We start from the raw sequence: 11,812 nt of genomic DNA on the forward strand, positions 1-11,812 counted from the left end.
CCAGGAAAGTTTACATACTATTTCACTGGTCTTCATAGTTTAAAAGAAAGACACATCTGATTTTTTTTTAATTAATTAATTAATTTATTTATTTATTTATTTTTGGCTGTGTTGGGTCTTCGTTTCTGTGCGAGGGCTTTCTCTAGTTGCGGTGAGCGGGGCCACTCTTCATCGCGGTGCGCGGGCCTCTCACTATCGCAGCCTCTCTTGTTGTGGAGCACAGGCTCCAGACGCACAGGCTCGGTAGTTGTGGCTCACGGGCCTAGTTGCTCCACGGCATGTGGGACCTTCCCGGACCAGGGCTCGAACCCGTGTCCCCTGCATTGGCAGGCGGATTCTCAACCACTGCGCCACCAGGGAAGCCCCCACATCTGATTTTTTTAAAGCAGTAGACTCCATTTCAATACTGACAGCTATTTCTATATTCTAGCCAACAGCCCACACTAATATCATTTTGCCTAAGTGACTACAGTGAATGATGCCCACTTATATGTGCCCACAAGTCTTTATCCACGTAGAAAGGATGCTACTACTCAAATCCATATAGTAACTAAGTTTGAATATCTAAATATTCTTAATATTTGGAATGTTTTCCACTGTTCTATCTTGGTGATTGTTTCGTATTTTCATAAATGAGGGTCTCTTGGCTGCAGACAATTCTAAAATGCCTTTAAGGCACTTTTCATCCCTCCGTGAATTACCACATGAGAGTTTAACAATACAATAATTCACCAAGCAAACCCACCAACATCTGCGTTTATCTACAATTAGGGCAGGGACTACCAATCTGAAAGTTTTTTCCCACCAGCCTTCATCGTTCCTAAAATTCCTTCCGAAGACATTCCTCTCTTTGACTCATAAAGACATCTTTTTATAATGGTGCTTTGTTCTCCACCCTCATGCCCTGCCTATGAAAATGATAAAATATGGTCATTGCAAATAATTCAGAAAACATCAAGAAATGAAAAATTAAAATCACCAGCATTCTTAGCGACCAGCACTAACCACTAGTAACATCTGAGGGTACATACTTCTCAGACTCTGCGGTAATGCATCCCTCCACCCCATCACCAACCAACATGAATCAACACTTCTGTAGAATACAACAAAAATAAACTAGAAAAGTGAAAAGCCACTTGGATGTCACAGCAATGTCAAACTGCTAAAGAGAAGAATTTCTAAAGTCTTACTCTCAATCTCTCTATGTACTTCACCTTAACTGGTAACAAACAGATCATAGCCTGTGGACCACACTATGAATATCTCTGTTCTAGACATTTTTTCTGTTAAATGTACATGTTCTTTTACTGTATGTATATATGCTTTTACGTATACTCTACACATAGCTTTATATGTTTTCCCCCACTAGATTTTTTTCCACTAAATAGATCATGGTCATGGGTCCACAACCACACATGTCATCCTACTTTAATGCAAAACACTCTTCAAACCCTGGCATCTCCAAGCAGGGCAGAAACATATACCTCCATGAGCTAAGACCTCTGGGAGTGAGGGCTTAGGGGAGGGGAAGGAGGTCACAGGTCGTGCTTTAGCAGTGTTGCCATTGTGCCCAGGGTTGGCCCTGCCTAAGGAAAGCCCAGGGACAAGTGCATTTCCAGAGCAGGCACTAGGGAAAAGGGACCTGCCTGTTTTGCAGGACACTGTGTATGGCAACGCCAAGAGCCACGAGTCCACGAGGTGTTTGGTTCTAACCACAAACTCTAGCCATTCATTCCGACGTTCATCATACCCCTGTGTGCAGGCACCGCATGAGATACCCTAGTATCACAAAGATGGGGAGGCCAAGCCCCTCCCTCCAGGGGCCTAGTCCAGTGGGGGAACCAAATACACAAATGACCAGAACACAGCCTAATGGATATGCGTGAGGCTGCTAGTGCCGGTGAGGACAGACTCCTGGGCACCGCCGCCCCACCACCCCCCACCCCAGGAGATTCTGAGTCATCAGGTCTGGGTGGGGCCCAAGACTCTGCAATTCCAGCTTGGTCCTTCGATGCAAAGACCACACTTTGATGGCACTGCTCTAGGGCACTGGTTCACCACCAGGGGCAACTTTGCCCCCCTCCCCTGGGACACTTGCAAGTCTGGAGACATGCTTGTCTGTCACAACTGGGGGGTGGGGGTGCGGTTGACTGGCCTTTAGTGAGTCGATGCTGCTAACCCTCCTACAGTGGGCAAGACAGCCCCCCACAACAAAGAACGTCAACAGACGACGTCAACAGCGCAGTTGCGCAACTCCTCGAGAGCAAGACACTTGAACTCCAGGCCTCAGTTTTGTTATCAGCAAAATGGGGATGATAGAATCTATCACAGAAAGTCGTGCTGAGCATTCAGTGACTTTATGCAAAGTGCTTAGAACAGGGTCTGGTACATGGTAGGCATTTATTGTTATTATTGTTATTATTATTAGCTATCATTATTATTGAAGAGCAGACAAAAACAAGCAGAAAAGACATTCCAGGATGGACACAAGTCCTTCCTGCAAGTAGCCACCGTGCTGCGGCCCTCACCTGCCCTGCTCCAGTAACAGCAGCAATGATGTTTATTGATGGCTTACTACGCATCAGCAATGGAATGAGGAAACTGAGGCCCAGAGACATTAAGTAACTTGCCCAAGGTCACACAGCCACGAAGGGGCAACCTGTCGACGTTCATCCACTCAAACATCTACTGAGCACCCATTATGTGCCAGGCATATCCCAGGAGAAGACAGCCTAACACAGCAAGGCTCGTGCAGGGAAACAACTGATTTCCACACCCTGCAGACCAGCCACAGAGCAAAGCCCTGTTGCTCCAGAGACTGCAGAGTCCACCCTGCTGTAATCCTAGCCTTATGAGCCCTCTCTCTGGCCCCTTGCCCGGAGCCGTTCTCTGACAAAGAGACGTCATGGCGGGGCCTGGGGGGAAGAGGGCAGAGCTGCGGTGGGCCTGGCTCCAATGCACATCTGGATGGAACCTTCTCTGCATCCGGCGGTCCCCGGCGCTCGCTGCCAGCCCCGCACGCAGGAAGCCTCTCCCTCACCCAGGCTGTGCAGCTAGCAAAGCCCTCCCTCACACAGTGTCTCCTCCTGTCCCCCAGGCCACCCAGGAAGAATAACAACCCCAATTCACAGACGAGGGGACTCAGGCTCCAATGGGGCAAGTTCCCCCAAAAGTCAGCAGAGCTCAGGTTCTAACCACGTCACCTGATGCCAAAACGTCCCTCCACCCACCCCTTCCCCATGACTTTGGGGTTTTTTCCCCCTTGACTCTTAAGTAATACAAATTCAGTGCAAATAATTCAGAAAATACAGAAAAGTATAAGGAGAATACGTCTTGCTCAACTCTCACCAGCTATAACTGGCATGTAATCCTTTCCTGATATTTTTATGCATATAAACATATTTTTTAGAATAGCATCATGAGTCTAAATCATGACTCCAAGCTTTTGGAACCTGTTTTCCATTCAGATGCCTTTCTAGGTTAATAACAAGCTGTGTCATCATCTAAAAGCCTGGATTCTCTTAGCTATCGCCCGGGCTTGGTATTCATTTATTTCCTCAACCCCCTACTGACAGTCATGCAGATTCACAATTTTTCCAACATTTTTAAACAATGCTTCAGTGAGCACTGTTGGACCTGCATCCTTGCCCAGTTAACCCCTTAGAATAAATTCTTACAAGTGCAACTGCTGGGTCAAAAGTCACGGTCCCCCAACATCCCAGCAGCAGTGTGGGACCACCACCCAAGCAGGAAGCCCTAAGTCCTACTATTCCGATGGCCAAACTTCAGGTCAGAGCTGTGGGGACAAAAGTAGCCCCAGCTCGGGAGCCCAGGAGGCCCAGTAAAGACCTCAAGTGTGGTGATCTTTACAACCAGCCAATGAACAAAGGGTCCCATCAACAATGCTCCCCGCCCCTAGCACTGCACAGTCTGCAAGGGATGTCTGCACTGGTCCCCCCCGATCCTCCCAAATAACTTGGGTCCCCAGGCCTTGACTCCAATGCCCCCTATTGCAGCAAAGCGTCCCCCGGCTCCCAAGACCCTGCCCGGGTCCCTCGCTCTGTGGCCAAGGCTTGAATCCAGGACCCCCTCACCGCCCCCCCCCACCGCCCCCCTGCAAGGTGAGAACCCCACACAGGACTCAGCCCGCAGGGGGCCCTCAATGCCAGTTCCATGAACGCCTCCAGGCCACTGTTCCACTGTTTCCTCAAACTAGATCTAACCTGGCTACAAAAGAGATCCCAGCCTCACTCATGCACCACACACACACACACACACACACACACACAGTCTTCAAGGGGAAAGTGCTAAGATGTGACGGCACTGTCCTCTCAGAAAAGAATCTCTCTCTTCCCCTGACTCGTGTGAAAAATTCATTACGAGAGAGACGAGGTTGCTCCCAATTCACCCCCTCCTCCCCGCGACCCCGAGTTTCCAAGCTCAGGACAGTCTCTTTTTTTCTTTCTTCTTTTTTTTAAAGAGAAAATGCTTGCTGGTTTCTGGCAGGGGCAAAGGCAGATTCTGGGTGCAGGCCTTATGCGAGTCTGAGGCACACAGATGTCCAGAATCAAATGCTTTTCAAACCGCCCTGGCCCAAGCACTGAGGGGAAGCGCACGGCCATTTACAATCAACCGCCTTTGCCTCCCCAGCGAAGGACAGGCTGGAAAAGTCAGCTTGTGATTACTCAGAGCCAGAAAAGCTGTCTGTGGGCAACTAGGCCTGGCTGTGTCCTTCCTCTTCCTCCTCCTCCTCCTCCTGGACCATTTCACACCCTAGAACAGCCCGCCTTCAGAGGAAGCAGAGGGAATACAAAAACACTACACATCATAGTAAAAAATAAATAACTGGCATGGACTATTACAAATCTTGATTACAATGATTTAGAAATTCTCTGTGCTGCCTCTTGTTTTAACAAACATTTGAGAAGAGATCGCTCTATTGGGTACGCACTGTAAAAGTGCATCAGCACGTTTACCTGAACTGCCTCACCTGGCAGGACTGCTGCACACTGAATGACCTGTTTATCTCTCTCCATCCATTGCTCTCCCCACCCCCAGCGCACTGGCCCCCCTGGCTGGTCCTCAGCCGGGCCAGGCCCCTCTCTCTCTCTCACCTTAGCACTGGCTGTTCCCACTGCTGGAATGCGCTTCCCGCACAAGGCCCCGAGGCTCTCTCCCTCCAGATGGGCTTTCACAGAAGCAAATAGTAGGTGCTCAAAAAACACTCCATGAGTTAATAATTAAAGCTGACTAACCAATGCACCTGTGGGAAAATACATGTGCTTTCTTAACTTGAAACATCAGGCTTATATCCAAGAACCTCTCTGGTTAAAAGGTTAGCCCCTTCAACAGCTTGAAAAGGCTGGCTCTCTCAACACACATCAGAGTGCCAAGGGGATACCATGCTGTCCAGACAAGGTCAGAGGCAAACCGTGGTCATGGGAAGGGGCAGGTGTCTGCCTGACAACAGGCCAGCCATCAGACACCTTTGGTCATCTCCCATTTAAACTGCCGAGACATGGAATGGGATCCAAAGGCGAATCCCAGCTGACACCTCAGCTGCGGCTGCCCAGAGGCAACTGCGCCACAAACTGGTCACCAATTCGTTGTTTTTTCAGTTTTTTTATACAATTTGGAAAGGTTACTTTCCATTTACAGTTATTACCAAATACTGGTTATTTTCCCCGTGTTGTACAATACATCCTTGAGCCTCTCTTACACCCAGTACTTTGTACTGGTAACCACTAGTCTGTTCTCTATATCTGCGAGTCATTTCTTTTATGTTATAGTCACTAGTTGGCTGTATTTTTTAGATTCCACATATAAGCACTATCATACAGTGTCTGTCTGCCTTATTTCACTTATCATAATGCCCTCCAAGTCTATCCATGTTGCTGTAAATGGCATTATTTCATTTTTTATGACTAATATTCCATTGTATATATGTACTGCATCTTCTTTATCCATTCATCTGTCAATGAACACTTAGGTTGCTTCCATATCTTGGATATTGTAAATAGTGCTACAAACATTGGGGTCACCAATTTGCTTTAATCACTCAAAGTCAGGAGGGGTGTTGGGCCCTGCAGACCATAATCAAAAAGCAAAGGAAAGGAAATGCAGACAGCAAAAGACCCTCCCCTAGTGGCTGCGAATTATATAGTCAGTCCTCATTATTTGTGGATCCCAAATTTGTGAATCTGCCGACTCACTAAAACTGATTCCAAAATCAATACCAGGCCGCTCTACATTCATTTGTGGACCTGCACAGAGTGGCAAGAAACTCCAGTAGCCCAACGTGCCTGCTTCCAGGGAGGACGAACAGACGCCCTCCACCCTGGTCCAGCTCTCATGCTGTAAACAAACATCCTTTACACAGTCCATTTAGTGCCATGTTTTCTGCACTTTTGTGCTTTGTGTTGGTGATTTGGCTGTTTAAAACGGCCCCCAAGCCTAGTGCTGAAGTGCTGGCTAGTGTCCTAAGCCCAGGAAAGCTGTGGTGAGCATTATGGAGAAAACATGTGTTAAATGAGCTTCAATCAGGCTGAGCCATGGTGCTGATGGCCAAGTTCAACCAACAATACACATTAAGTAAGGTGTCTTTAAACAGAAACACACATAACACACAGTTACATACTGATCAGTGGATGAAGGTGTTGGGACCAGAGGCTCACAGGAGCCTAATGAGGTTTAAGTTCCCGAAAGCCTCTGGTCACAACGTCTCCCTTGGGAGCCATGGCTCAGTATTCACTAATTCAAGGTTCAGGGCGACCTTAGTGAAATAAGGACAACCGCGAATAAGGACAACTGACCATATACTAAGGGGGCTGCTTCCTGCCCCGCGTCCTCTGGCATCCCCACCCCCACCCCCCGCCAGCATCCCCACTGCTCTCTCCATCTGCCACTCCACACACGGGCTCCCTTGCTCGGCAGGCTTCTGCTCAGGTGTCTTCTGGAGGCTCCTCTGTCACATCACTCTTCTACTGGACTCATCACAATCAGTAATTACTAGCCAACCCTCCACGCCTCACCCCCACCTGAAACGTCAACTCCCGGAGGCAAAGCCTCTGTCTTGTACCCATATCTACCTGTATCTGCAGGGGCCACAGTGCCCAACACAAGGTGGGTGGCCAGTGCTCGCCTGAAGGGACACAGCCCTCCACACACACGGCCACAAGGTCCCTGGCGGGTTCCGGGAGCATGACAAGCATCCGGAGGGCCTGCACAGAGGCTGAAACCCCCCGATTAGACGCCCACTATGGCCCAGGGCCACGCGCACCTCCTGTGCACTTGAAACGTGGCTGGTCCAAAGTGAGATGTGCTCTAGGTGTAACAGATGCACAAGATTTCCAAGACCTGGTACAAAAATATATGTAAAACATCTCATTCATGATTTTATTGATTCCATATTGAAATTATTGTATCTTGGACATTCTGGGTTAAAGGAACTAGATTAAAATTAACTTCGCCTGCTTCCTGTTGCTTTTGAGCGTGGCTGCTAGGAAGTTTTCATGACATACAGAGCTTGGCACTATACTTGCCTGAGTCCACCTGGGTTATAGTAATGCCATGGAAAGGGCAGCCAGTGACACAGGCCAGCCCTGACCACCTCTCTCGGCTACTGCCGAATACTCTCCAGAGGCAGGCAGGAAACACCTGTCCCGTGGCTTCCTGTGACACACAAAGACCTAAGTGTGTTCCGAAAGAGGGCTCAGAAATCAAGGCTGAAAAGAGTTAAGAGATGAAACAATTGTGCCCTCAGAAGGGGAGCGCCACCAGAACAGGGGCCAGCATCGAGCAGGCCTACAGATATGTGTTGAATGAATAAACCAGTACTTTGCAAAAAAAAAAGAAACAAAAAAACAATTTCTAAGTTGTCTGTTCATATTTGGGATAGAATACGAGAGCTGGAGGGGACCTGGAAAACGACCAGGCTCTGCCATGTCGCTGAACAGTGAGGACGCTGTGCTTCCGTGTCCTCCCCTGGAGAAGAGGTGGTCCCTGCCGGTCCCTACCTGCCAGGCCCACGCCGTCCAGTAGAACTTTCTATGATGATGGGAGTCTTCTCTGATCTGTCCAATACAGTGCCTACTGGGCCCTCGAAACGTGGCTACTGTGACTGAGGAAGTGAAATATAATCTTATTTAATTGTAATTAATTTAAGTTTAAATTCAAATAGCCACACGTGGCAAAAGGCTGCCATCCTGGACGGCACAGCTCTGGCCTGCTGTGACAGACAGGAAGGAGAGAAAGCTTGTAAAAGCACTTTGGAAATGCCAAATCCTGACAGAAATGGTAGAGGTTTTGTTGTTGAATGTATTACAAATGCGAGATTCTGAGAGATTTCAATTGCCCAACGAAGAGACTCGATTCATCGTAAGTGAAAAAAATTTAAACACACAGATTGTACTTCACCTGGGGGAGAAGAGTGTTCATAGACACCTGTAATCAGAACAGAGCAAGAACGCTTCACACACAGCTCAGAAAACTAGCTTTAACCCTCTGGGCCACAGTACCTCCAGGGCCTCGACATGCAGGCAGAAATCAAGGTCGCCAGGCTGTTGCTGCTAAGATTACATTCCTATCTCCCACCCCCTCACTCTAGGCACCAGCGGTGTCTTGCCCCTTCCGCTGACCTTCCCTGCCATTCCTCCTGCTATAGAAACGGGTCCTCCCACAGCTCTCAGACCCTCTCAGGGGGTTGTTCAAATCTGATGGATGGTAAAACCAACCAATGCTGAAAAGGGATGCGGACTAAGTGGGAGCTGTGAAGAATGCTAATCTGTTTACACTCAGGTTGGAAGATGCTCATGAAATTCAAATCAAGTTCTCTCGGCTCCCAAGATTCTTCCCAGCAGGAAAGCCCTTCCCAGTCTAAACAGCTTTTCAGTACCATTAAGATCATTATATTCTACGCACAAGCAGACAATAAAGAAAAAAAAGCAGGGGAGTGGAAGGGGGGTGAATGATTAGGGCCGGAAAGTCAAACAAGTCTAAGTCTTTCTGAGGAAACACACAATATTTCCAAGTACCAGTGTAAGAAGCCACCCTAAAATATTTAAAAGATTTTGTGAGCTCATTCATTCTTGTCCATTAAAGAACACAGCTACTTTTCCTCTCAGTTCTTTTAACTTTTCCACAGACACGTTAACTTTAGGGCTTAAGCGTGTGTAATGCCCTTGGTTTGGGCCCCTCGGAGCTTCCATGATGAAAACCACGTGACACTGAATCCACACGTGTTCCACCCACCAGCTGGCCTCAGTGGTGTAATTTATTCTGTCAGGCAGCAGGCTGTTGCTCAACTTCGAGGAGGGAATGCGAGCAACCACCCTCCAGCTATTAAAACAAAATGAACCAGCCTGGAGTCAGCGGGACAGACGCCACTTCACTGAGAAAAGAGACCCAGCTTTCCGTACCTCAAGTTCGGTCTCCCGTCTGTTGATATCATCCGTGGATTGATTTAACTTCTCCAGTTCTCCCTGATCAAGAAAAGGGACAGAAAAAAGATTCAGGGATTTGTCTTTTGTTTCCAGTATGACTCAGCCTCAGTACCTGCAAATTACTCTGGCACAATTTGTAGGAAGAGGAACGAGTCAGTGTTAATTCTCAAGGAAAACAGTTGAGCCTTGGCTGGAAGAACAAATAAATGTCAGCATTTCTGAAACCTTTTTCTTGATGGTGGCCTTTTTGAAAATGACTTTAAGGTCCTAGGAATTTGTCTTTTCTTAGAAGGTCAATTATTTATTCCAGGTATGTGCCTTCAGGTAAACCCACCTGTTACAAATGGCTTAGAGGCTGAATCAAAACAATGCTTTCTGCTTTAGAGCAAGGATTTTGCAGAAAAGATAATAAAAGAAAACAAGGCAAAGCCTAAAGTATAAACCCAATGAAACAATTTAAATCAAGAGTACAATTCTGGCATTATCTCATCCATGGTTGAGTATTTTTCTGTAGGAATGAAAAGTCTTTTCAAACTGCCAGTTATTCAACCTACCTGGCTGTTTTACAAAACAGACAACTAAAACTAGCTTTAATCCTGATCCTTTAAATAAACATTTACAAACTGACATTTTGTAAAAAAGTGCCCAGCATGGAGTTAACTCATTTTACTCAGCAAACAAAGGACCTTGTGAACAGAATTCCCCTACCAAGAAAACAAAATTTAGTAGCCAGAACTGATTTTATTTAATAGAATTCCTAATGCAAAGATTTTTCCACCTGATTTTTATCTTGCTAACCTGCCATAACAATTCATTCAAATGCAACAGCTGAGTTAAATGAGCTTTTAATTGATCTGCGCGCTGAAAAACCCATTAAGTCTCCAGAAACTGCAGCGAATGCTGAAAAGCAATATATTTTTTTTTAAAAAAAGAAAGCTTTATGGAAAGGGTAGAAAAGGGGGTCTTGGAAAGGGATGTGCTGTGCTTTTTGCTTAGAGGGTGAAGAGGTTAAGCTGTCACTCCGAGACCTCGGCTTGGAAATTGTTTTTAATCATTTCCCAGAGAAATGGAGGCACAGGAACCAGGCCAACCCTCCCGCCTTCTCGCGCGTCAGCTATGCGCACCGCTTGTCCCAGATTTCTGTTCACACCCGACCTCATAAGGAGGAAAAGCTGGGTTTTAAACCGTTGGAGGCCAAGCGGAGAGGTGAGCCAGCGGTGACAATAAGCCCTTCGGTTTGCTAACAATGAATCAGAGGAGACGGGAGATGGCTCAGGCCGGGCACCTCTGCCAGCGGGAGGCTCCGACCCCCAGGCACGGGTGGCCGCCCGCCTGCAGGGGCCGACGACGCCCACCGCCCCGGGAGCCCGCGCCTAAGCGGCCGGCCCGGCTCCCGGAGCCCGGAGGTTGTGCAAAGCCCGCCGCGCCGCGAGCCTGGCCGGGTACCCAGACGCCGGCGTGGCGCCCCCGCCCCCTTTCCTCTTTGTTGCGCAACCGCCCGCAGCGCGGGGCACGCTGCTGCGACCACCGGATCCTGCCGGGGAATCCCGGCGATAGAGTCAGGCTGCGTCCACGCGGGCACCGCAGCCTCCCAGGAACCGGGTGAAACCGGGTACTCAGACCCTCTCCTCCAGCCCCGGACTTACGCTGCCACCTCCCGCGGGCGCAGGCACCGGTGGGGGATTGGGGGAGGTGGCTGCGAGGCGGGCTCAGTGCAGATGCCGGGGTCCTTGTGCACCCCCGCGCGCCCTACCTGGATCCGGGGGTCCACCTCTTCCTCCTCCTCCAGCCCCGGCTCCATCCCCTCCTCCTCCTCCTCCTCCTCCGAGTCCCGGGCTGGCGGCGGCAGCTCGGCCGGCTCCTCCGGACGGCTCCGCTTCGGCGCCGCGTCCATGCGGGCGGCGGACTTGGGAGCGCGGGGGTGGCGGCCGCAGACTGGGCCGGAGCCGTCTGGCCACCGCCCGGCGCGCTCGGAAGGCGCCGCTCGCCGCCGCGGGCTCCCGGGCCCAGCTCAGGAGGAAGTGGGCGCGGTCGCCCCCTCTCCGCCGCGGCCGTCAGCGCAGCGCCGCGCCGCCCGCTCCGCCCCCAGCCCGCCCGCTCTGCGCGGCCCCGACTCTAGACCTGGCCGGCCGGGGTAGCCGGGGCTCCGTCACAAAACCTCACTCCCGGAAAGCGTGAGGGTGGCGAAATGGGGGGAGCCCTCACCCCCTTTTACCATAGCAGCCCGAATAGATCACAACTTACCCAACGTCGGCCGCCTGGTGTCAGGGTGCTTTTCTCTCCCTCCCTCCTCTGCTGAGGCAATTGACTGCGTGGAAGGAAAGTTTGGGGTATTCCCGCCATCTGAAGGCACCCTTAGAAGCTTGTACTCA

At 49.6% G+C, this 11,812-nt stretch overlaps 1 protein-coding gene across 1 annotated transcript in view; it reads right to left on the minus strand.

Moving 5' to 3' along the window:
• Positions 1 to 11,438, minus strand: part of SH3BP5 (SH3 domain binding protein 5) — a 74,320-nt gene extending 62,882 nt beyond the window's left edge. Inside the window, exons 1-2 of the mRNA XM_059920364.1 lie at positions 11,194 to 11,438; positions 9,417 to 9,479 (exon numbers count right to left, since the gene is read on the minus strand). Of these exons, the coding sequence (XP_059776347.1) occupies positions 9,417 to 9,479; positions 11,194 to 11,334 (204 nt within the window). The 5' untranslated portion in view covers positions 11,335 to 11,438. The remainder of the gene's footprint in view (positions 1 to 9,416; positions 9,480 to 11,193) is intronic.
• Positions 11,439 to 11,812: the final 374 nt, after the last annotated feature.

This window comes from Balaenoptera ricei, chromosome 4, assembly GCF_028023285.1.
Source record: "Balaenoptera ricei isolate mBalRic1 chromosome 4, mBalRic1.hap2, whole genome shotgun sequence".
In the NCBI taxonomy this organism is placed as follows: Eukaryota; Metazoa; Chordata; class Mammalia; order Artiodactyla; family Balaenopteridae; genus Balaenoptera; species Balaenoptera ricei.